Consider the following 27,293-nt stretch of genomic DNA (forward strand, 5'->3'; position numbering starts at 1 on the left):
AATCAGCATTTTGTTCTTTCAATATTCTAAAATTCTATATATTCATTTTTAATGCATAAAATGTACAATACAACTTTTTTTTAATCAACCTTTAATTTTTCCTTACTTTTAATTAAATAGAGAATTGTTTAATTTCAGTCATCTTTTTTTTCAACTTCTTGTTAAACTTTTCTTTTAAAGACCAAAATGTCAATGTGAATTATGACCTGTAAGCAGGATTTTAAGAAAAACATTTTGAAACAAAAAAATCTAATTCTTAACTTTCTCCAAAATTAAAAGAATAATACTTACCAGAAGACTACCTGATGAATAATGGTTTTATATTTGTTAGAATTTCATAAATATACACCAAAATTAAAGAGAAAATAAATGGGCAAATTAAATAAATGTTATCTTTTAAATGTTTTGTCATAATGTTCACTTTTGTTCTACTGTTACCTTTATTCTTTTGACTCCTGAGCTGAAGGCAATAGAAATCATTGATTTAGAAATCAGACGACACATGAAACATTTTTATTGAGTGTTTGAGATTTATATACATGTCAGCCCACCTGTTATCACAAACAGAAATACTTCACAGTTGAGAAGAGTCCGTCAAATATTGACAATCACCTATAAAAATATTTGCTGTCTTGTTTGTAGTGACCTCCCCTCCCTCTGTCTGAGTCTACAGTACATGAAAACAGAAAGACATTGAGCTAAATAAATAGTGTAGTTTATAGTTTAAATAAAAGGTGAGACGTAGGCGTGGACTACACTGCTGTGTTCAGGTGTCACTGTAACTACAAACACAGCTGGCTAAAGGAGTGACGCATATTCATGCTGTAGGTTTGTCTTAAAGGATCAATCACTGGCTTTCTTTCTGTCTTTCGTTCAGTACCTGTTGTGGTGTTTTGTGATTTTGTTTCAGCAGCAGAGGAGTCAGCGAGGCTTAAACTCAGAGTTAACCTGAGGAGGTGTACTGGCCTTTATTCAGTCTGATTTATTATACTGGCAGCAGGAACAGGATATGAGAAGTACCCTGATCAATAAAATCCACTTAACAAAATGAGCTTTTTAAGAGGTGCTGGTGAGTTTTTAATGAAGGGTAGTATTTGGACTCTGGGCTCTATTTTTTAGATATCTTGGTGTCTGAATTACAAATACCGTAAAACTTCAAAATAAAAGCCCATCCCAATTAAAGGCCCAGTCCCCTTTACTAACCTGGTGTAGCTGCATGTTTCTCAATTAGTGTTGATTCATTTTCAGAGTTTCAATGTGGAGAAAAAAAAGATGAATTTTTTTGTGTCCAAGAAAGACAGAATGATGCTCGTATGTGTGCCAGCAGTCTTAAAAAAGCTAAATCTAATTTTTGATTTGTAACTTGATTTGTTTATATCCTAACGTTGTGCACAGTTAACTTTTCTTTCTGGTGTTAATCTACTGTTTTAATGGTACTTCCCATCTTTGATGTGCACGAGGTTTGTTTGAAAAGAACTTAAACACCTGTCTTGTACTGATGCCTGTCCCAAATAGGGGGCGGGGGTCATTTAACAGACTTAAGTAAATTAAAGCCCAGACTATTAATTGAAGTTTTATGGTAAACAAAAAGCTTAAGATCTGCTCCTCCTGTAGAGCTGGAACTCAAATCAAAGCACATCCACGATAAGTTGTTGTGTTGCTCCCTGACAGGCTCACACCGTTAATGTCTGACAACATTACACAAAGGATCCCTACAGAGATAGAGCTTTATGTTTTTTAACCATAAATAGAAGCTTGCTCTCTTCAAAGTCATCAAACTCTTTTGACAGAAACAGTCATTTGACCTCACATGATTTCACTTTGCAGAACACAAGAGTTTCTGGTCTTCTGTTTGTTTGTTGTCGTGTGTTATGATGCGTTACAACAGATGTGGTTTTGGTTCTGGACTACCAATTTTTAAACTCTAATGTAAAACAATGACACAAACAACCAGAAGCAGCAGGAGAGCAGCTACTCTCCCCTCGAGGTTAAATCACTGGATTTGTAAATGGGGTCTGGTGGCTTTGAGGAGTGTGATGTAAGGTAAGGTATTTCTGCTTTTAAAAAAAGGTTCTTCCTCTTTAAAAGAAGGAAGGGATCCTTTCTTTAACACGTAGAATAACCTCATGAGCCTGTCAGTGACTAAAAAACAAGAACTTTCTGTGGTCGTACCTCCGTCAGACATCAGAAAACATGTTGCTGAAGGAACCTACGAGAGCACTTGATAAACTGAAAAACTCATTTAGCTAAAAAATGTGTTAAATAGGACCATGTTTATAAATGTCTGATTCCTTTTGTAGGTTAATGTGTTGCTATTTGCTCAGCGTTCACACACACACACACACACATATTCAAAACAGGAATCTGTACTTGGAGGTATTCTAGTGGTTCATGTCTAAAAACACTGCTCTATGTGCTTCTTGTTCTGTCCTCTGTTTTTCCTCTCACATTATAATTTGGTTTTACATTATGGGGAAACTGGCAGATCATTCTGAGGTGTCTCTTCGGTCCACAGTCACCGGGGCTCAGGGGAAACCAGACAAAACTCAACATTTAAAAACAAAGACAGAGGGTTAAAGTGATGAAACAGGCTCATTGTCTGACTGAGAGAGAGAGGGAAGTACTGCATGTCGGGGCCAACTGAAGCTTCTGGAGACGAGTGGGAGGGCGGAGTTCAGTAACAATCAAACACCTTGTGACGAGGTGAAGAGGACACGGCTCCTTTAAGAGCTACATCCCTCTTTTACTCTCCTCACTAGCCTCTGTAACTCCACGTTTTCTTCTCAGGGTTTCTTAGTGTATCCCACTAAACAAAACATTATAAAGTTTTCATTCAAAAAACTACACCTCCCATGAGTCTTTGGTGTGTACTGCAGGTTAAGACTATCAGGAGTGAGTGGTCTTTTAAACCTCTGAAGTAGAAAATGACTCTGGGTTAAGAGGCTTGTGAGGAGACGAGGACACTTAAAGAATCAAATCTAAAGTCTCTCTACAGCGACGTCAGCACATTTGACTTTTTTTATGTACAGAGAAAACCTGAAAAGTCTTTCGTCCAATTAGGCTTCTGGCTTGATGAAGAGCGCAGACAAGGCGAACGCCAGGAAGACAATCCCTCCGATGATTGTGACTGTGGAGGAAAAAACAAAATCCTTTCAGAACAGTTCAGAAACAACCATCGATTCTTTACTACTGAACAACTTAACATGTGGACAACTGAACAATCATCACTGAGCAGGTTTTCTAATCAGGAAGAGGCGCACCATGCATATTTGTTTTTCTACTGTCTATATGTTGTGAGTTTGTGGACGAGCTGGGTTAAAAGTTAGGCGCACCAGTGCAACCAATGCAAAAAGTTAGTCTGGAGCCCTGAAGGTGTAAAGTCATCTTTTGGTAAAAAGAATGGTTTCAAACTGGGATAATGTTCTGGTAGCTTTGTTGAAAACATGGATTTACTGAGGAGACTCTGTGTTTTATTTTCTCTCATGTATTTTTCATCTTGTTTCTTCTTCTTCATGAATATAAAACTTCAACTGTTGTTTTCTTCTGTTTGTTGTTTATATTTGTACGTCATGTAACTGTCAGTACGGACGGAAAATACAACAAAAAAAAAGAGCCTGAATCAGATCAGAGTGCTTATTTTTTTTTTTAGAATAGAAAATTCTTGATGATCAGACAATTGAAATACAACATAATTAACATTAAAACAGACTAAATACGGTGGCCCAGTGGTTAGAGCCCCATACAAGGAGTCTAAAGTCCTGCAAGTGTGCGTCAAATCTGTCCTGTGGCTCCTTCCCCCTGATTTCTGACTCTCCACTGTCCTGTCTCTAAGATAAAGGCATTCAACGCCCAAAAATAAATCTTAAAAACAAACCAAACAGACTGATTGGGTTGCATAAAAGAAAGACACACGGTTTATAAAAGTGAATATCAAAGCAGTACAGAGCACTTCATCTTTCTGTCTTATCTTTATCTAAATCTTTATTTTTATTTCATGTAGTCTTAAGGAGGAGTGTCTCATTATGTCGCAGATGATTCACATTTTATCTTTCAATAAAGATGAAATATTCAATGATTATGTGTTTTGAAACACATTACACAACTACACAAAATCTAATGAAGAGTTTCCAAACAGACTAAAAATAGTGCTGGGCTCTTTCTGTAGCTGTCAGTGTGACAGACCACAGCTTTGCAACACGCTGATTGGCTGCTGAATAAACGTGCCCCACTTTCTAAAACCAGCTACCAGAGTGTCAGACGACGTCGTCAGCGTCTCAGCAGCTCGAGAGCTTCAAACTGCTGAAACTTTCCTCCCTGCAGAGTTAAGAGGGTTTCTTGGAGCTGCAGATCTTCAGTCACAGCTTCAGTCGACTTACAGCGCTGCCTGTTTGACTGTGTGTGAATGTCGGTGTGTGTTTGTGGACAATAAATTCTATATTCATGATCAAATTAGCAGTTGATATATTTTACACTGCCTGGCCAAAAAAAAAAGTCGCCACCTAGATTTAACTGAGCAAATAGGTAAGAGCCTCCCATTGGATAATAACTGCATGGGCGATTATCTTTCAGCTGGCAACAAGTTATTTAACCCCTAGTGATGCAATGAGTAGCTTCTCAGTTCTTAAACTACTATGTTGAAAGACCCATCCTGTGGTCGTGGAAAAGATGTTAGTCTGTTTTGGTCAAATCGTTGGCATGCATCAAGCAGAGAAAACATCGAAGGAGATTACAGAAACTACTAAAATGGGGTTAAGAACTGTCCAACACATTATTAAATACTAGAAGGAAGATTTCCCCTGTTCCAGAGTGATCAGGGTAAGAAGAGAGGCAGATGAAGTGATGCCTAGTGCCTACTGAACAAGCCTGTGGGGGCAGTGCTATGATCTGGGGTTGCTGCAGTTGGTCAGGTTCAGCAACATGATGTGCCCAAAGAATGAGGTCAGCTGACTACCTGAATATACTGAATGACCAGGTTATTCCATCAATGGATTTTTTTCTTCCCTGATGGCACAGGCATATTCCAAGATGACAATGCCAGGATTCATCAGGCTCAAAATGTGAAAGAGTGGTTCAGGGTGCATGAGACATCATTTTCACACATGGATTGTCCACCACAGAGTCCAGACCTTAACCTCATTGAGAATCTTTGGGTTGTGCTGGAGAAGACTTTGCACAGTGGTCTGACTCTCCCATCATCAATACAAGATCTTGGGGAAAAATTAATGCAACACTGGACGGAAATAAATCTTGTGACATTAGTGTGACACTAAAGGCGGTCCAACAAAATTTTTGAGTGGGTGACCTTTTTTTTTTGGTGGTGACTTTTTTTTTGGCCAGGAGGTGTATATTACCATACATTATATATTAGATAAGACCGTTAGCTTCGACAAAGCTTTTTAATTGGTTCAAAATGAGTTGACGCCACTGAGTGCAGGATGAGTCATCAATATCAAAAATACTTTGATAATGCTTCATTGAAATATATTTGGCAGATAAATGAACATTTAACACATTAACTGGGACTTTAATATTGCCAAATGATTAATCAACAAATATATATATTTTCACATCCTCAAACTGAAGAGTTACTTTGTCTCTCTTTAAATTAAACTCCTAGAAAAGAAAAACCTATTTCAATTCAGACATGTTTTCAGATAAGAAGCGATGGGTGCCCCAGCCGTGCTACTCATCCGGGGTGCAGCTGGAGCAGAAACAAGACGACCAGTTTCACACTGCAGCTTCCTCAGGTTCACTATGAAGCTTCAGTGTGAGACGCGTTGTTCACTCAAATATCTGATATACATTTAACTTGATCTGAACATATCTGGAGAGTGAACTGGATTACTCTAATCTTCAGTGTTTTCAGGTAACTTAATGTATATAACATGCCCATGATTAGATTTTCTATATGCTGTGATGTGTACTTGTGTTGTGTAAATTATTCACATATTTTTTACTCTTATTAACATTTCCTATACTTCCTCATGCTGAAATTCTGTATGAGAGCAAATGAAAACCCTGTATTTCCCCCCAGGGGTAAAATAATGATTTATGATTTTGTTTTAATACAAGTTTTGTTTGCCTCTTCAGACTGTTCTTCTTATGAACTAAATGAGGTGAATCATATCAAAATGAAGTCTAGAAACTCCTCTCCATTTACAAAGATATCAAAAACAGGTTGAACTGTGTTTTAAAGTTGCATCCAGCTTCTTCAACAGACTTGATTAGAGTTCAAACTTCATTTAAGCGGGACTGTACATATGGATAAAGCATGAACAGCAAAAAAAGAAAGAAAAGACATTTTGAATCTCACCTGTTCTGACAGATATTTTCTGTGCGATCATTCTTCCTCCTATAACAGCCAACCCTGTGCACAAACAGTGTCCAAGTGTACCGCCCACCGCCACTCCAAAAGGATTCTGGGAGATTAAAAAGGAACGTCTTTCACGTTGATGTTGTAGAAACTTAAACATCTACTCTCCTGAATATTTACTCAGTGTTTCAACAGAGAGAGCGCTGTTTCCAGTTTGTGGTGTGGATCTCTGTCCCACTGAGACCCCCAACCTGACAATCCTGACACACAAATACTACGACTGGAAGGTGTGTGTGCCTTACAACAAAACATGACTAACCTCCCGAGCTGCCAGAATAATGGTGGTGAGCTGTGAGCGATCGCCCCACTCTGCGAGGAAGGTGAGTGTGAGCGCCTGGATGAAGATGGGCGAGATGAAGCTAAACCACTTCTTCTGGGGGGCCCCGGCCCCTGAGCCGGACTCCACGTCGGGGGCCCCGTTTATCAGCTTCGTCCGCTGGAGCTGCAAAACAAAAACAGAAGACGGTGGGATTTTACAAAAAAAAAAAAAAAAAAATGTTTTTACTCCTATATTGCAATCCTTTTATAATAGATCACTCAATTTGCAAGAAAATCAACCAGAGTGTGTTTCAGCAACGTCACAGCAGATCAGTCAGTCAGGACAAAAAAAGATTTCCTATTAGTAACTTAAGTCTTGTTCACACCTGCACAAAACTCCTGAAGTTTTCAGGGTAAGCTGCATGTGTGAATGCAAAAAGCCAAATGTTTCCCTCTGACTGAGGATCTAGTATATTTTTCCACATGAAGTCTGTTTCTATCAAACTACACATAGCACAGGGGTGACGGTAGCCTAGTAATGAAAGCGCGTGCCCCATGAACGTAGGCTATATTCCTCTAAGTGGACAACCTGTGGCTCCTTCCCCACACTCCCCTCTCTCTCTGTCACTGATGTCAAAAAAGGAATTTGGAATAAATTCTGAAACAGCGGGTTATGAACCCCCGTCCTCCCAGGGTTGACCGGGTGATATAAAAAGGTTCACATCTTATTAAACATATCTTGGCTAAGAGTGGAGAAAACCGGATCATGCATAACTTTGGATTCATTAGTTTCACATCTAAATCCTCAAGCTGAGACATGAAATAAATGTTGAGTAATTCTCTCTGGCATGTGAAAATGCCACATTTTCTTGTCCTGAGAACGAGCAACATCATGACTCAGCTTTCCTTGTGATGAAATGATGTGAACGTTTTTAGCCAGTGAGAAGGGGAAACGCTGAAGACTGGGTAAGAGAGAGATCACAACAATATTAATGTTATTAATACTGATGACAAACTTTGCTTTCTTTGTAGATGAGGATAAATAAATAAAAACAGTGCATCGAACTACAGAAAAAGAAACAACAGTAAGTCTGTCGTTTTTTCTTTGCCTGTATGCCAGGTTCATGTGGGAGTGCACGCCCACTTTTAACTAGAAAACATTTTGAGCTTCCGGTAGGAAAGAGCAGGTCTTATGTAAAAGAGAAATCCAAAGAGTGGGACTGAGGGGCAGCATTAAAAATAAACTCCTGTAAGACGAGGAAATTACTGACTAAAATACTGTGACATCACCTAAATGGAGCTCAGTGTAAGTTCAGACAGGAAGTTATATTCTTTCACAAATTCATTCAACCTTTCACTTCAACCTAAACTACTTCCTCTGTCTACCTGCTCTGGTGATCAGCTCATAATGGGTGTTTATTCTTTAAGTAATTAACCAACCAGATTCAGGCACAACCTCTCTCAACCAATCATCCTGCTGCTGCCAAATGTTAAATCAGTTCTCTCTCTTCCACAGTCCTTCTGTCTTTTCAGTTCAACCACTGCAACTCACCTCCGTCCCAGTGACCTCCATTCCAGCTCAGCAGAGTCCAGATTCAGGCTCTGAAACCCACTCCTCTTCACAGCCTCCATTCCTCTTCACCACCACCAGTGTCTAGACTCTATAGGGGGGTAGCCTATCCTGCTGTTGGCCTCATTAACCCTCCGAGTACATGAAGTCTAATCCCCCAAAGACTTTGCACATTTAATTCTAAATTGTTAAATAAATAATTGTTCATTCTCAATTAAGTCTCTCCTGATTTAAACCACATTGGCATTTGCAGTAGCTTGGCTTGCAGCCAAGTCGTTGCATATTGCGTTTTTGACACTAGATATAACCACAGATCGCTGTAACTGTTCATGTAGAGGCCTCTGGGTAAGGCAGTTTGTTTCCTGAGGAAAAGTATGTAGAAAGTTGTCTCACCTCCTCATCCTTCTTCTTGATCTCAGCCTGCACCTCCTCCAGCTCCTCCTGGCCTTCGTCTGGACTCATCTTCAGCCCCTCCCTCAGCATCCGTATGCCAAAGATGGCGAACAGGGCAGTCGACACGTAGTATGTGTAAATTCTGGGGATGATGGTGGTGGCATAGCCAAACAGCACTGTCAGGAGAAAACATCAGTAACTTCTTTAATACTCTGCAATAAAGGAGGAAACAACTTAACACTACAGTGAGTATCCAGGTGTACTGACCAGAGAGACAAGTCATGAGTCCCAGTGCCAGCATCGCTCCCGCCAGCACGGTGAGCCGGTTGTAACGCATGGCCATGATGGCTGCGATGAAGAAAGTTTTGTCTCCGAGCTCAGAGACGATGATGACAGAGATGGAGGCCACAAAGGCGTGAATGAAACCCAGGTTTCCTTTGCTGGAGTCATTTTCAGGGACTGCTGGGCCCACTGGATGAGGAGTCGTGGCTTTCTGCAACAGGAAACAGTCGACACAGAGTGAGCAACGGTCAGTGGAGGACTAGAGATGTGTAGACCTAGAACGAGGTGGCCTTAAGACCCAACCCAGTCTGTGGCTATGATCATGAACTCTTACATGCTTATGAACGTTGACCAACTTCTCATAGTAAAATGCTAATTAAAACTAAATTAAAAAAACAATGTTATATACCTTATAAAAACTACAATAAGCAGCCATAAGTGACTCATATGTCAACATTTGAAAAACTGGCTGCTACCTTGGTCAGGTCTCTCTTGTAAGAGAAGTTTAATCTCAATGGGATTTCCTTTTTAAATAAAAAGGTTTAAAAAAAAGTCATCGATCCTGTGGGTACTTCAGTGTGATGTGACTTACAGTGTATATTCTTAGTACTACTGTCCATAAAGTATCATAACTATTTGTTATGATCCTCAACATAATTTGGCCCTTTCAGATAACAATGGGCTTTTTGGGAACTCCGATATAAAATTAGCAGAATGTTAACATCATTTACCAGGACATTTTGCCCTTTCTCTTCTTTTCCATGTGTTTTCATGAAAAATGGTTAAGTATTTTCCAGGTTTTGCAGGTTTGTGGGAACCCTGTTATTTTGATTATTATCATCATATTGCAACACGTGTTGATATCGTAAGTAAAATATTCTGGCTCTGTGACCTGTGTGACACTTTGTACCTATGCAACCTCAAAACAAGTGTTCCCTATATGTATAAGATTGTTTTCTATTGTTAGAAAATTGCAATTAAATGATTATATTCATCCATAAACGGACTCTAATCTCATGTCTTTGTAAAGATTTGGAAAATTGTAGAATAAAACGTGAAAACAAATCATATCCTGAAATAACTCAATGTTATTAGTGACGTATCGTTACATCATTTTTTATATCTTATCTGAATATTCAAATATTAGCTCTTCCAGCTATCTTTAACGATTTACAGCCTTCACCCGGAACACGATGTTAAATGTGTCTCAGGTAGCATGTGGTGGCTAGCTCGGGTTAGCTACGACTACGAGACAGCGTTATCACCGGCGTCGAGAACTGCCCCCCTATCGACGACATTAGACGATATAATTAGTTATAATAAGTGTGTTACCTCTGCTGGTGGTTGCTCTTGAACAGGTTTATCCTCCTCTGGAGTTGCAGTAACTCCGACAGACAACAACAACAGCAGGGCAAGCGACAACAAGAAGCACATCACATTAACAGCCCGTCCGTCACCTCCGCTCCCACAGAGAGGCATAGCTGCTCACAAAACACCTTTTCAAACACACTTTGCGAGTTTATTTCCCTCCAGATTATCACTTTATATCATCGGCAACAGAACTGGATAACCTCATATTAGCAGCATGCACAATTTGAGGGACTCCTCGGCAATACTACACGTCACGATCAAACTGACCGAACTCGTTCAGAGCGGAAGTTAGAATCTTGCTGCCGGGTTCTGAACCAGACGAAAGACCTGATTGGACCATAAAAGGAGTGACGTGTTGTCGTACGCTGACGTAACGTACAGGGCAGCTCAGTGATTGGACAATTTACTTGTCGGTACATATCTACTTCAGGAGCATTCACGTGATATCGGAAAAATAGGAAAAGGGGAGGTCCGAATGAAAACTTTTTTTTCAAATCGGAAGAACATCGACGAAGCTCGATGGAAACTTGTGTAACCGCCTTTCACGAGTTGAAATGGGGACGAAAAATAAAACGTTGCCTTTATCCTAAAACTGTTTAATCAATTCACGTAATTTGAACTAAATTCATGATTGATTAATTATCAAATGTCACATTGCATAGGGGAGTAAGTAACTATTATTTTCTAGAGTCACATCTTTAACTTATGAAATATTATACAATATAATACACATTGCTCTTGTTGTATTGTCCACATTGTCTCCACATTGAGGCTTAAAACTGGAAACAAAACAAGTTTTCAGCTCGGGACTTCCGAGCATGCAAGAGCACTTAAATGCAACGTTAGTAAAGACGTAAGGCAAAGAGCTGCAAATTAGCAGTAGATTGTTGACCTCACAATTTAATTGATAAACTGTCAACACTTGTCAAGGAAAAATAATACAAACTCAATGACCACACAAAACAGAACTTTACTATGTAACGTTTCTTTCAGATTTCAATTATACCAAACAATAGTGATGAAGCAACATAGCAAGCAATGGAGAAAATAATCAGAATAATCCATAATTATAAATATTTTAAATTATACAGCCATTTACAAAAAAACAAACAAAACTTGCTCCACCTAAACCAACCCCAACAGTAAAATCAAATCTTGCTTTAGAATAATATAAGGGCAGTCAATGTGTAAACTTTAAACTGTTATTCTAATATTCTTTTTTAGTACTTTTACAGTTGGTGTTTTTATTTCTTGGCATTGCAGTCTGAGTTGAAACAAATCTAACAAAGAACCACAAAGAAATGTTTTAAATTCCATGACTTCTCAGGATTTTAAATACAATGGGAACCCTGTCAGTCACAATAAGTCATAAAACAAACAGATTAAAAAGATTTAAATCAGTAACAATAATATAAACGGAAAATAACTAGCTTCAAGATACATTTTAATTGAAATTGACAGGCCTTCTTACCCTGTTAATAATCTGAATAATCAGTAGGGATTATTTCTAAATTAAAAAAAAAAAATGAAACCAAGCAGTTTACAGTAAAAATACAGACAAAACTTTAAAAAACCTTAAAAAACTGATTTCACCTTCACACTTGGTTTGCTTTGTATTGAAGAGCAGTATCTCAAAAAACAAACTGCAATTTATGTTGTAGTTTTTCTGAAGATTTAGCCAATATCAGAAAGGCTTTTCGACATCATCAACATCAACCTTTATTTAAGCCTTGAAAATCATTCAGGTTTCCCTCATTTACAATGATGTCGAGATACAAAAACAATTTACAGCATTTGCAACTATCATTTTCATGATTTCCCCCTCTTTAGTTAATGTTTATTTTTGTAGTGCCTGTTATATGTTATGTTCCAATGAAAGTAATAATAAAAGACTACATTATTTGGATATCGTCTTAGGTTTTGTAAGACGTTTAAATTGTAGAAACACTTTTTACATCTACATTTTGCCGACATAAATCATTGTTTGAGCTCAAACAAGTTAAAGTTTCTCCCGCAGAAACAGCTCCCGTCTCACCTGCTGGAGATCTTTAACGCTGTTAATGTTCCTGCATCTCTGCCATGCGTCACATTTTCGCCCGAGAGCCGCCAGCTGTCACTTATTGAGCAGCTTCACCTGTTTGAGAGCATCTTGTCAATCAATGCTGAGAGAGGTGAGTTTCACACCCTGTCATGTCTTTCCTAGTTTTGTAGTTCATTTAATCGTTTATTTGAATCAGGGACAGTGTACAAAACAAAAAACATTAGTCTCAGAAGAGAAGAGATGCTTTGTACCAGATTTAGATAGCTAGCTAATTTCCATCTTCAGGGATGGAAATGAATCTTGTAGGACTTCACAGGTCCAGAAAAGAAGAACAGAAACAGTGACGACGATACCCTCACAGCACAAAAGGTATGAAAGCCTTCCTGTTCCTGGGATATGACTCATATTTACTGATATAAAATTCACGACAGAGCTGAGCCTCCAGAGCTTGACTGAAGAGCACGAAGAGGAAGACGGTCCACCAGGTGAGAGAAACACCTCCATACATCAGGTTCAGAGAGACGTAAAGTAGCAGCTCGGCCAAATAATGAGGACAGGACACGAGGTCGAACCAGCCGCCCTCTGGAAGTCTGTGAGCCAGCGTCTCCACAGATCCTGAAAAACATCAAATACACCAGCCCTTATTATTCATCTCACACACCTTTGGTTAATACCTGTCTGTGTTAAGTTAAAGCTGCGTTAATCTGTATTTTTGTGGGAGTCTTTTGGTTTTCTGGCTCACATATTCGCTCTGAACAATCTTCCTGCAGCAGGCAGCGGATTTTGGCATTAAAAAGTTCAGATAGACCAACTGAAAAAAGCCCAAAGCCTGCTCAGCAGCAAACAGCAGATATACTCATATTATTGATGACTGTGTTTACAAAAACCTTCCTCATAAAAACTTACTTATAATACATAACATTTGCATTAACACTGAATGTCCTGTAACCCTGAAGACTGCCCTGAATACACTCAACTCTTCTTTAATCTGTATTCATGTTTGGTTGAATGTGATGGATGCTGCTTTTTGTTTTAGAGAGTAAAGCACATTTCGTTCTACAATGTGCAGTGACAATAAAGGTAACAATCCAGGCTGCATGCTCGAAGAGAAAGAGTTTTATAAAACAACATCTATGATTTAAGACTGTAAACTTGGATATACGTTTTTGTGAGAGTATATTTACTTTAAACTTATTTACTTTCTTTCACTGACTTATCAGTTTGCCAGATTGGGTGCGTGGGTTTGTATGTGTGCAGGTATATTTTTTTAAGTTTGTCTATGTAAGCAGGGACATGTACATGTATTTATATGTATACGACAACAATCCTATTTGCTTACCCATCCCGGCATATTACTTTTACTCACAATGGCTTTGCCAAGCTTTGAATTTTCTTTTGCAAAATGTTTATTTGTCTCACCACTATTACCACCTCATTTTATAAGAATGTTTAGACAACTGTGTCTTATTGTACCTCTTTACTTTCTGAAAAATGTTTGTATCTTTCACTAGCTGCAAAACATGTTTCAATTTTGCTCTGAATAAAAAATAAAATACATTTTAAAAATCACCTATATCATGAGACGATGCGTTGGAATTGTTGCCAATGTTTTTGTGCAGTTTAGAAATGATGTAGGAATCTGCTCATTGAACACATTACATTAAACAATAACTGATGCCTAGGCTGTGGTATCAAAACAGTTATCGATATCATCTGAGTTTTACTGGAATCAAATCAAAGTTTAAAATTCTGGTTTCATGAAGACCCTTCTGCAGACTGCATTTTCTGCCTGTCCTGTTCTCTCTCTCTCTCTCCCAGGTGCTGAGGGAGAACAGAGAGTTTAAATATGAATACATTAATATTCTCAGCCCTGCTGTCTCAGGTCAGAGAGTTGACATGTGAAACACCTCAGCGTGTTAGCAAGTGCAAAAATCAGCTCAGAAAACTGCAAGACGCATCACTCTGGAGTAGAGATGATTCACTAATACCTGTTGATGATTAACAGATTTAAAATCAAAGTAAGAGCACTTCATACCAGAAATAAACAGTAACTGAGGCAGACAGAGGGACAACAGGTTAGTGAATATTATTCAGTCCGGGTTCCTCAGTCATGGAAACAGGTTCACAGTTTTCAGTGTTTGTCAGGCCTGGGGAAGGTCTGGAAAAGCGCGTGTCCACAGTGGATAAAAACATACATTTGGATTTCAAAAGTTCTTTTGCAAACATAAAAACATACAAAGAGTTCTTCTATTGTGTTGAATCTAAGATTTAAATCTTGTGTCGGCTGTTATGTAGGGTTTGTAAGGTAGGTCTACAACTGTTGAATGTATTCACTGAAATCCGTCTGCCTGCATGCAGTGATGAAACAATAGTCACTTTATTGTATTTATTTGTTGAGTAATTCATAATTCTCACGGGAAGCGGGGGTGAACAGCTGAAGTTCAGCAGGGAACCGTATTTCTAAACATATTTGTTTGTTCATGAGTTTAACTCAAACTAATCAGGGATAAAATTACCATGTGAATTATTGCAGTTTAAATCTTGCTAAATATGAACTTATGAACTAATAAGAATACAGAACGTACACGGTTTGATGCTGCATCGATTGGTTTGTTTATGTTATTTTGTGAATTTGGTGTTTTAAATGACCAATGTGTAAAATATCTACTGAATTAAATGATAAAATGACCTTACAATATCATCAGAACTTAAGGTTACATGATATGTTGAAGTGCTGGCTTCTCTGACAACAATGCAGCAGTCAGTATGTCCTCCTTCTAACTTTAGATTCCGATGCAAAAAGTTTGTTTTTCTTTGGACCAGAGAAGGAAGGCGGCTTCAAGGCGCCCCCACACGGCTGTTTTGCTCCTGGTCCCTTGGTTTGCCAGGCAAAAAGCAAACTAACAGGTATTACAGCGATGGAGGCTGGTTCAGATAAAACTGATTCCATCAGACCTAAAATGCCTCTTCTTTTTCTTAAAAAGCTCCCTGACCAGAAACGTTGTAAACCTTGGATAAATATTGGAGATGCTTTGAAAAATGTAGAGAGGTTAGAACGCAGAAATGTTTCAAGACCATTGCAGAGCTGGCTAAACACTGAAGCTTCAGTGTCTGTGACATAGCAACCTGCCTGCACATCAACTCTAGAGAAGGAGGGGCGGGGGGAAGACAGCACTCTACAATGTTTTGAATTTGAACTGCAGTACTTAATTTAAACACTAGGTGTCAGAGTTATGTACTGCTCCTTTGAAATGTTTAATTTCGATTACACAGTACAATTCAAATGTGAGAATGATTGGAAATCATTTGAAGTAGTTCAGTTTCCTGATGATTATCTCACAGCCATTACAAAGTTTTAAAAAGGAAATCCACTGTGGAACAAAACCTTTTAGTCATCATGACCCCTGAATAACATAAACACATTGTAAAGGTTTGACAATGTGACAGGGTGTCAGTTCTGTTTAAAGCCCAACAATACTGAAGTCTGGGTTTGTTTCCTTTCTTTTAAAAATCAACCGCTTTAGATTTGGAAAAATGTCATTCCTCTTGTCTCTCTTCTTTCCATTATTTTATTTCAGTGACTGGTCCAGAGACAATGGCCTCTGCCTACCTGACTTTCCAGTGCGAAGCGCGGCCAGATGGACCATGCATTGATGCTGCATCAGTGAGGCCATGATGAAAAGAACACTTCCTGTCACATGACACCAGTTCAGCTGGGAGAGGAGAGGTCCAGAGCCTGAGAGAAAAACAAACTGGAACATTAATACCACAAAGCAGAACTCGTGAATGAAAGCTGTAGAGAAGAGTTTAGTTAATTTCACCTCTTTCAAGACGATCTGATCCGAGCACCGTCAGCCCCATCATGATGTAATAAACCAGACCGAACACATACTGCAACAAATGCATGGCCCCGTCTGAGAAAACGCTGACAAACAGGCACTCGTGCAGCCTCCTCAGGGAGTGGAAGGAGAGCAGCAGCTGCACCAGCACAGTGACCAGCTGTGGGACTGCAGACACAAACAATCACAATATGACATTATAGCAATTATTTCAGCTACTCAAACTCCCCTGACCTGGATGTTCACACATGCCCCTCATAATGGGAGACTATCCCTGATGGACTGGAGGGGGAGGGTTTCCTGAGGTAAGACATACTAAGGTGCAGGCCGGAGAAAAATATGGCTGTTTGTCTTCACAAATGCAGCACACACTTAAGACTTCACGATTCTTTCAGGATTTTCATGCACTGTGAAAGCACCGAGAACTTCATGCCCCCCCCTAAGATCTTTGGCGGCCCCCCTTGGGCGTCCAAGATCAAAGGTCGTGAAGCTATGTCACACAATGTCTGCAATGATAAGGTGTAATTTTAAGGTGTAAATGATAAGGCTCAATTCATGAGCCTGGGACGGATATAAGAATATATCATAGGCCTTGTTATACCATAAAATAAAAAATAAGATCAACTCGAGAAGTCTTGAATATTATTCACTATTGTATTACTGAACTGTTCAAGAAATGTCAAATGTCTTTAACTGGGCCATATATCCTCCTTGTAATGCAACAGGCATTCCTTGTATTTATCTTATTTTACTGACAGCAGTTTGTCCTAATGTGATGCCCCTTTATTGCTTCACACAGCTCCCTCTAGTGGTGTCTTGGATGCCAATACAACTGTCAGCTCCCTTTTCCTTGAATGCATTTAAAGGAGTCAGGGAAGTCTTAGAACAGCCATGAACATGACTAGACTGTATGTGAAATGTCTGTAGAGGGAGTCGATCGATTGTTTTGTTAATAGTAAAATAATACTTAATGAACGGTCTAACGATTCAATCCGATGACGTTAAGTTATCATGTCAATGATTCGATATCACGGTGGGTTGCATTCTCTATTTTCTATATTACTGCACATGGCTATTTGATCAATGAGGACAAGCAGTCAGATAAATATGAACTCCCTTTTTATCATTTGGAAAGTGCTTTAGAAATCAATGTCAACATAAATGTCTTAAATTGTAAACCAAAATAAATCGATGATTTCGGTCCAGCCACAGCTGGAAAATCCACCAGCAATAACACTACCAGTGCAAATCAGAACATGAGCTAAGAGGATTCAAACCTACCTTGACTGTCAGAGTTTGGTACACCCGTCAAAATGTCTAACAGTCCGTTCAGCCATGATGGATAGGACTGGTTCTGAAAGGTGAAGTTCAGGTACAAGACCAGAAGAAAACCATTCCAGCAAACAGAGATGGAATAAAAGTGCCAGAACCATCTGAGACAGAACAAAGAGGATTAAGTTAGGACTTTAAGATGTTTTAATCAAATAATCATGAACACATTTACCCTTTGAACTTATTAAAATTCAGATGATAATCATCTATAAATGACAGCAAATATAAATACCATAACATCTATAATATTCTCAGGATTAGCAGAAATTATATTAATAGAATAAAATTAAACCATGAATTAAATATTCTTTAAATTAATATAAATACATTTAACTTATATAAAACTTTTAATATAGCCTAAATACATCCATCATTTTCAGTGTCCACAACTATTATAAATATATATGGGTCAGTGACAAATAAGGCTTGTTCAGATGACCAATTCAAAAATCTTTTAAAAACACAATTTGAAAGCATGCATCAGGTTCATTAAAATGTGACATTTGTATTCATGTTGGTTTTGTGTTTTTTTTTTTTTAAAGGACATTTAAACCTTTTTTTTCAAAAGGTAAGACTAAATGGACCTAAAAATAAGTGGTGTAACCACTGAAAAGTTAAGAATATTGAATATTTTATACATCTAGAGTATATGTAAGTGTACTCATGATTGTAATTACTTCATTTTAAAATAGCACAAGAACATAGATTTTATTAGGATTATCCCTAAATGTATAAGTTATGCCCTTTTTCAATACTGAGCGGGGCACAAAGCTGAAAACACCTCTGTTTTCTAATTACTTTTTGGCAAATTATGTAAAAATTGTTAAAAAAAACATGTTATTTCACTGCAATAGATGACTACTTTTATTCAACTTTAATTTTCCTGTATTTTATTATATTTTTTACAAGAAATACTAGTTACACCAATTGACGCAAACCAGTTACACCAACTGACCATGCTGCTTCTACAGTCAAAGGCCATTGTTTCTTTGTTGTTAGCTTCCTCCATTTTATGTTTGCTCCACCTTCCAAAGTGCACAGAATACCAGTACACTGATGACAGTAATGTAGCACATTTGTCTTAAACACAGAATAGCATAAAACTGAAGTGAATAGATCTGCCTTTTGGATGGGTCTCATAGATCGACAAATTCTTACTGATACCTGATCTAGCTGTCTTAGTCAGGATCAGTGCATCCTTAATTAATTCATATCTTAAGTAAATTACAACATCTGACCAAAATCTTCAGGGGGAATTCATTTCTTCAGTATTTGGAATAAACTCAAGGTACTTGCGCCCTAATCAAAGGATAACATACCCACAGGCAACACTTTACATCTCTCCTTCTTTACATCATGGCCATCACAGCCCAAACAGCATTGCCACCTTCTTAGTGACACGCTGATACTACCTACCACATGGCCCCTGATAGCAGACACAGCTAAAATGCAACTACTGGTGCCAATATTACAGGATACATACATATATTAGATCATACATGTTTAAAGGTGCACTATGTAGATTTAGTGGTGAAATTTGAAAGTTGGAGAAGTGAAACAATTCTTTGATATATTTTCTGAACTGAATACACAAACTTTATTCAAAGTAAAAAATGGGTCCCTGGAACTCTGTTTGGAGATATAAAGCTACCAGGAGAGTTACACTTTCACTGTTGCGGGCCCCCCACCTTAACTTCTCCAGTAGCATTTTATCTTCAAACAGTGTTCCAGGGACCAAATCTTCATCTAAGGACAGTTTGTGTTTAGAGTTATGATGGACATATACCACATAATCTGTACATTTCTCCAACTTTCACATTTACTTTAACAAAACTAAATAGTGCACCTTTATAAATATAAGTAAATGGAACACAAATATGCAATTTGAAGCTAAACATTTACAAAATGCCAGGGTATTTTGTCCTAGACCCTTGATAATAAGGTTGTGGATGAATCACCACTTTAATCAACATTAAAAAATACTGATATTTGACAAAAGTGGCCTCTAACAGAAAGGCTTGTCATAAAAGTCAAATAGTGGAACCGGTTACACCATTTGACATTTCCACTTCAAATCAAATTTGACAGGCATTATCATTGAGACCTATGTTAGCACATTTCCTGGTGTGAACATTTCAAATCTAATTTTCGAAGTGAATACAAATTTTTATAATTATCATGAATTGTTAATGTTTTTCTGAAGTCATACCATTTGACATACTTGACCACGCCCTTAAAATGTCCAATTATCTCATGTTTTAAAGAGAGCTGCTAAACTTGTCCTGCAGCAGTTAGGACCATCAGGGGTTCTTCTTTGTGATAACATTTCTTGTCACATGATGAATATATTAACAAAATGGTTCCTTCGATGGTGGTTACACCATGTTGACAATTTGGTACTTGACTGGGTGACACGATTTCTCTAAAATAATTTATAATAATAAAGAACAATGATGTTCCATCACTTTTATTTACTATTGAACAGTTCTATTGTAAGATTATGCCAGGCTAGTTCATAGGGTGTTATGTGAAAATTTAACCTTTTTAAAGCAACTTTAATTCTTTGGTACGAAGTTTCAACGGTTACACCACTTAGACATTTTTGCCCAAATACCCCAAATATTCTCTAAAAATGTATAATAAATATACATTTTAGACTAGGTCCTCAAAACAAAGGATGAAAGCATGTCATTTGTGCATTTATTTATAGATTTTAAGCCTTTAAAAGTTAACTAAACCTTATGGACACAAAAAAATGAGCGTCACGTCATTGACCCATATACGGATCCTATAAGACTCAATAAAAAGCAAAGTATCATGAAATCCTTTGAAACTTCTAAACAAACAGAAATGTGTTAATAAATTCTGAGGTATCAAATTACTGTAACTATATTTTTTACTTTTATTTAAGGCTCTTAATGTTGAAATGTCTAACTTTTACAATAAATGCATCTGGATTTGGTATTAAATAACATGTTATCATAGCTTAGAGTACATTTTTCACTCGTAGCTTTAAAAGAAGGGGTTACCTTTTCGGGACGTCAAACACTTGCAGCCAGTCGCCTCGTTTCAGGTGTTTCGTTTTTCCGTACCTGATAAGATCCTGAAGTAAAACGTAAACATGACTTGTTTCGTGTCCTCTCGGCAGGTGTCGCGAAATGTTGTGAGCACAGAAAGCTACAAGGAAGCCACAAGCCACAGAAGACCAAAAAACATCAATAAAGCTGAGAAAAACTGATTTCAACATTTTTCAGCTCTGCTGTTTGCAGACAATTGTTGTGTGTAACACAGAAGAGACACCGACGGGAAACAAAAGCAACAGTTCTGACGGACGCCCTTAATGGCGGGAAGTGAAACATCAAATAGTTATTAAATTGTTTTGACACCGCTTTGCCACGTAGTTGTGTGAAATATATTCAACTGTAACTTGAAAAGCTTAAACGTTTCATTCAGTTAAAAACAAGGGGCAACCTCCGGTCTCGAAAAATGAAGCCAATGCGGAAGTACAAAAAACTGCAGTTCCTCGAGGTTCCGCTTGAGGCTGGCTGCAGAAGCGCCGGAAGTGCCATAAGCCCACAGCCAAAAAAGCCTGTTTTTACCACAGGAATCAACATGTTTACAGCCTGGTTCAAAAAACGAGATATATCTGATAAGTTGACGGCCCCTTCTCCTCATACTGTGGGGGGGGGGGGGGGGGGGGGGGATTTTTTTTATAACTCATCGGATTTTATTCTATTAAGGAAAACGGCTATGCCCATATAAGGGTTGTGTCAGATTTGATTGACAGCTCTGCGCGCTGCATCTGTCTGTCAGGTCAGCAGGTCAGGAGGCTAACAGCCTCTGATTTCTCCTCTTTTTTACTTCGTTTGGAGAGTTTGTTTAGCACATATCTGACAACATACACGGCTTGCTGTGCGGTTAACAGACCATCCAAGAAGTTGATGACCCTAACTCTTCGGTAAGTGATATAGTAGTGTTATATTTACTGCTTACTCACGTGTCGGTATTTATATTTACGGACCTAGCTTGTTTAGCGTTAGCTTGTAAACCAGTCGGCTAACTGTACTCAGTGTAGTCCATTATTTACAGTCAATGGTTTAGAAATGTTTGTTGTTGAAAATAATGAGTTTGTGTGATGTTAGAAGCTAAAGGTCCACCTCGGTGGTTAACAACAGACTGTAAATATGGTTATCTGACGTTATGATGACGTAAATGTGGACATTAAAAAACAAACTTCGTGTAGTAATTATCCATCAGTAACATAAACTCAACTGAACCTCATGTGCTGTGTAGGTTATACAGGATGACATTAAAGTTACATGGTTGATGTAGTGTCTTAAGATTTGTGCAAACTGTTACCAAATTAAAAAAAATAATCACTTTGTGTGAGTTCAGGTTAATTGAATGTGGTTATTAATATAGTTCTTAATCATTACAGATGCTCTTATAAAGAATATAGCCGTAGAAATATAAAATATAAATAACATATTGAATAAAAATAAGATATAAAGCACATAGATATAAAGTACAAGAAATAGTTTGAAGAATACAGCCATGTACTGAGCTCATGTTAATAACAGATGAGTTACTGTATGTTCTGTACTAAAGCACAGAGAGTTGGGACCTGTTAATGATTTAAATAATTCAGGTTATATTTGTTTCATGTTAAGATGAAGTACTATCCACAATAAATTGCTTAATTTTTCCTAACACAAAATCTGAGACAATTTGATGTGGAATATCATTGTGCAAGTGAGTCAGAGCTGAAAATATCATGATTACAATAAAGTTTATCTTCTTAACTTTAAATAGATGTTGATTACCTGAATACTATACCTTTGTTGTCTGGGTAGTACACTGTTGAATTTATAAATGTACTCTTAACACACAGATGAATACAGAAAAATAGATGAGAACAAAAAAATTGATTTAATGAATAACTGCTATTTTCTCTCTTTCTTTGCCATCCTGAAGACCCCGCACTAAAAGTCCATGTTCTCCTGGATCCATGTCACATGCTCGAGCTTCTTCAGAATGACATTTAAGTTCTGGTGAGAGAAGATGGCCAGCAGATAAGACGGCAGTACATCATCCACAGGCTTCAGGAGGAGGAGAAGGAGGGTTTGCACCTTGGAAGACTGTATTCATGCTTCAGCTTTTCAAATAAAAATAGATCTCCTCCAAACAACTTGCACTCAAACCATTTTCTTCCCATTTTAAAACCCTTTGTCCAGTTTAGATGGGAGAAGTTGATATTATGTGATATTGATCTGGGAAGACTACATTTCTAAATCATTTTTAACTGTGTTTTTATTCACAAGCTATTGATCTTATTTACTCTCGGTGTATCTTGATTTAAGAATGGGGCTGTGTTTAAGGGCAAATTTTGCAATGACTCTGTTCCATCCCGTTTTCAGAAATGAACTGAATTAGTATTTGGTAAAAAAAAATGTCAATAGAATAAAAAGTTGTGTAAAAGTAGACTTCCTTCCCTTAGCTATTGAGTTGAGCATTAATGCACATTTTAGTCTTGTCATTTCAATCTGAAATGTATACTCATAAGTAGATATAAAGGAGTGCATTTATATAGAAATATTTATTTAATCTGAAAAACTACATTCAAAAAGCCTGTTTTTACAGCAGAGATTAACATGTTTACAGCTTGGTACAAAACAAACAAATAGGTGTGATTAGCTCATGTCTCGATCGCCACACACTGTACGGGGGTCGTTTGATTTGATGAAGGATAAGAGTTATTCACAATAAGGTGTGTAGCTGACCTGATTGACAGGCGGGTGTGGTGTAACGGTTTGTCAAGAGGCTTAAAACACGCCTCAGCTCTCAGCCTGTGGGTGTCATCACTCAGGCCATCTGGGTGAGACCTCCCTCACAGCGTGCTGTTGAAGAGAAGCAACCGAAGTCCACCCCAGAAGAACCAACAAATGCAGATGTTGTTGAGGCTCAGGTTTCTTCCTCTGTCTCTGCAGCTCTCTGGGCACCTCGACAGACAAGTCACCAATAATCCACACTGTGTCTATAGGAGAAATACAAAAATGTTCAATTAATGCCTCAGACAAGACAAAATGTACAGTTAACTACATGTGACAGCTCAGGCTGTTTTTTTGTTATTAGCCACATCTGCAGGAATAATATTGAACAAGGTAGCTGCAACTCATAATAGATGCCAGTTTTAAACACTATTTTTTCTAATACTTAAAGTTTTTGGTGTGAAGCTGACACTGTCCACAGACTCCATGACTTTACGGGGTTCTATAGAAAACAAATGTCTTATAATAAATACTAAATAATTATTTATCAATTGTCATGTTCACCCACATCACTGTTGACATCAGTAAATATAAGACACAGACATTCCTCTTTTTGTCAGAACAGTAACATGAACTGTATGTTTTGTAATATTGATTTCTTCTGGATGTCTCACATATTTATTTACAGTCTATGGATAAAACTTTTCTGATGTATTTCTCTGCTAACACTGACAAAGTCTAACTTCTCTGACAAATAACTAATAACCATAGTTGTATATTTAAAAAAGTGTAGTTTTAAGACTTTAATTCAATATTTGGGTTGAATATAATTCGTTTTAACTGTGTTGTAGAAAAGTTAAATGTTAACTTACTGTTTATAGAGATAACTCAGGACGAGCAGGAATAGGGGATGATAGCAGCCTAGATGTTAGCTATGCTGTGAAGTGGACTGCTAACGTCGAGCTGAATGGGCGGAGTTAAGTCCCGCCGGTCCCGCCTTACTGCTGTAGCTAGGTTGATCCGAAGTTAGGTTGAGACTGCAAATCCAATATGGATGCGGCCGTCGATTGGACTCATTTGCTGCCTATGTAACAGACGGGTCAGAGTTTGTCCAGTAATATTTACAGTCTATGGTTAAAAATTAGAAACCAACAGCAGGTGGCAGCACCTGAATCTCTCAACCAAAGATATAAACATGTTTATAATATATTTCTATGCTTTCAACAACATGCAGCCCCCATGAGCCAAACGTTTCTACAAATAGAGGTAAAAAAAATAAATTGATAAGTTGTCTTGGAGTGTGATAGATGACGAGGTTGTTAACAATCCCATGTTTATGTGTGTCAATGTCTGTAGCCTTACTAGTTTGTTGTCAGCAAACCTTGTATGCAACAGTGTGAAAAAAAGTCCATACTCAAATAGTGACTTCATCAAGCTGTCGTTTTCATTTTGAAATATAATGGCGATATTTCTGAATAAATGAATGGGTTAACACAATTAGCCTAAATATAAATAAATATAAGTCTCAAAGCCCAAGTCATATATTTTTTTTATTAGACAATACTTTATACTAGAGGCTGAAATCAGTTAGGTTTGAGCATTTTTGCACATTTAAAATACTTAAACAATTATTTGATCAGCAAACGACTTAATGATTGATTGTCCAATCAGCTCTAATTAAGATTCTAATAACAGGAGTCTACCCATGAGTCAATCGTAAAGAAGTAGCCTACCCCCTTACAAGTAGATTCAATGTCGACTCTAGAATATGTTGGGACCCCAGGGGCCCCTCAAACCTAAATTTGTATTGTTAAAATTTGTCTGCTCATTAACGTTAATATATTAAGTAAATATGGCTTGTTAACTTAAATATTGTAGAAGTAGGATGTATAGATAAATGTGAAGTACAAAGAAGAATATTTTGCTCTCAGATGTTGTGAATATTTGAGTTCTGAGTTAAATTCTGTATCGGCTGATCACACTTTGATCTTCAGGACAGTTTGACCAAACATGTTGAGCGACCTCGTGGCCTCGGTGCTTCACTCACTCTCCGCTTTTGCTGAGTTTTCTTCTTACGGGATCATACGTCTTTTGTGGGTTTGTGCTCTGTTCAGCGCAGAAATGTGTCAGAGGGAAAGAAGTGTGTTTGTGTGAAAGACGTGATAAGGTCTTTGAGGCATTAGAGTCCAGGATGCCTCTTAGAGGAGCACAGTATCCTGTCTGAGGAAGTGTGGACTGTTTCCTGCTTCCCTCAGTGTCCTCCTCTCTGTTCACTGTGCCAAGAGCCGGACCCTCATCAGGCCCCCCAGAAGGCTGCAGGGCAGCATTTGTGTGGCAGAAATATAAATCAATAAGTTCACATTGAGCACACAATCAAAAACATTGTAGACTAAGTTTTGATTAGAGATTAATTTGATTAAAAAAAACATCAATATATAAGTTTCTTTCAAACTAAACTGAAAGGTTCTGCCAGGGAAAAGCAGAAACTTTTATCCTGTTAAAATCCTGTTAAAAATGTTTTAATCCTGCAAAACTTAAATGTCTGTGTTGCTTAAATTTTGCCACTTTCCTTTTCATACAGAGATACACAGTACGACACCTAACAGCTTCTGATAAGATGCATTTGAGTTGAATACCTCAACCAAAAAAAACTCTTACAGCTTCTTGTTTGTCTCTGTTTTGTGTAGATTTCAATTAGCGTTGATGTTGTCAAATGTTATCAAATGAAGCAGAATTGTCCTTATTACTGACAGACTAACTAGTTAGCTGCAAGCTAGCCCTGACTGGTCATTTGACGTGATACATGAGTACAAAGGAGGGCGCTCTCAGACACAGATCAGACACACGTTTCATTTAGTTTGTGACAGTGATCAAAATCTCAGTTTATGACCACAAAGTACAAAACTGTACGCATAAAGTTTAGTTTCTCACCCAGGTATACGGAGATGATCGTCCACTGTGACTTTGGTCATTTAGTTTGTCCCACTGACTTGACAGTGAGTGTGGGTCAGTGGGCTAGCTTGTCACTGTAAGACATACGACTTCTGCTGTTAAACTATTAAAATCATCGGAGAGAGGCATCCAGATGATCCAGAACTTTCTGATGTGAACTAACAGTAAGCTACCATCCTGACAGGAGGAAGTCAGAGCCAGAACTGGCCTTGGTATCATTCATATTAATGTTCGGAGCCTTGTCCCAAAATTGGACCTAATTAAAATTTGGACACAGTCAACTGATACTGATATTCTTGTATTGTCTGAAACCTGGCTTAGTAAGTCAGTCTCAGACAAAGATATTTTTATTAAAGGTTACAATGTCTTTCGTTGTGATCGGCCCAGAAAAGGTGGTGGCGTTGCTATTTATGTCAAAAATAAGTTCCATGCTACCATCCTAACATCTGTGACCATCAGCAAGCAATTTGAACTTCTTGCCCTGAAACTTGAATTCTCTCAGGGCCAGTCTATCTCCGTTTTGGGTTGTTATAGACCTCCTTCAGCCTGTTTGGAAGCCTTGTCGTCCTTATCTAGCTTTATTGCTGGAATAAATTCAAGTGAGCTACTTTTGGTTGGGGATCTAAATTGTGATTGGCTGTCCACAGTCTCAGACAGCCTCAGATCTGTTTGTGACTCTCTAAACTTGTCTCAACTGATTCGTAGTCCAACTCGTCCTAATATTAAACAACCTGTAAGATCAACCCTACTGGACTTAATTTTGACAAATGCCCCTCATAAGTATACTGATATAGGGGTTTTTGTAAATGATTTAAGTGATCATTGTGCCATTGCAACAGTTCAAAATGCCAAACTTCCCAAAACCAAGCCTTGGCTTCAAAGAGATTTTAAACACTTTTATGAACAAGCTTTTATACATGATTTAGCTTGTTTTGATTGGACCAGAGTTTCTCTCTTTGACAATGTAGAGCTAGCCTGGAATTATTTTTATATATTTATATTTTTATGTCTTTATGTATATATTTTTTTTTTAGAAAAAAAAGATATCTTTCACAGAAATGAACAGGGCTCTGCCTCGAATGCTGTAAACATTGTATAATACATCCATGGTACA

The 27,293-nt window shown here is 37.9% G+C and overlaps 2 protein-coding genes and 1 long non-coding RNA gene across 3 annotated transcripts; all 3 read right to left on the reverse strand.

The window, feature by feature from the left end:
• Positions 1-498: 498 nt before the first annotated feature.
• tmem165 (transmembrane protein 165) lies at positions 499-10,543 on the reverse strand. Its single transcript, XM_061028903.1, has 6 exons — positions 10,209-10,543; positions 8,862-9,087; positions 8,595-8,770; positions 6,633-6,815; positions 6,314-6,419; positions 499-3,127 (listed from the first exon to the last, which is right to left on the reverse strand). Exons 1-6 carry the CDS (start codon positions 10,353-10,355, stop codon positions 3,057-3,059), a joined length of 909 nt encoding a protein of 302 aa, XP_060884886.1. The 5' UTR covers positions 10,356-10,543; the 3' UTR covers positions 499-3,056.
• Positions 10,544-11,197: 654 nt separating this feature from the next.
• srd5a3 (steroid 5 alpha-reductase 3) lies at positions 11,198-20,731 on the reverse strand. The gene is made up of 5 exons (XM_061028914.1): positions 20,489-20,731; positions 17,409-17,560; positions 16,110-16,295; positions 15,899-16,024; positions 11,198-12,903 (listed from the first exon to the last, which is right to left on the reverse strand). The coding sequence occupies exons 1-5, from the start codon at positions 20,704-20,706 to the stop codon at positions 12,644-12,646; spliced, it is 942 nt and encodes a 313-aa protein (XP_060884897.1). The 5' UTR covers positions 20,707-20,731; the 3' UTR covers positions 11,198-12,643.
• A 2,305-nt stretch (positions 20,732-23,036) lies between these two features.
• LOC132955860 (uncharacterized) lies at positions 23,037-24,369 on the reverse strand. Its single transcript, XR_009665959.1, has 2 exons — positions 24,100-24,369; positions 23,037-23,493 (listed from the first exon to the last, which is right to left on the reverse strand). It is a non-coding gene; the product is annotated as an uncharacterized LOC132955860 (long non-coding RNA).
• Between the last annotated feature and the right edge of the window lie 2,924 nt (positions 24,370-27,293).

The sequence above is a fragment of the Labrus mixtus genome, chromosome 3 (assembly GCF_963584025.1).
Source record: "Labrus mixtus chromosome 3, fLabMix1.1, whole genome shotgun sequence".
Classification (NCBI taxonomy): Eukaryota; Metazoa; Chordata; class Actinopteri; order Labriformes; family Labridae; genus Labrus; species Labrus mixtus.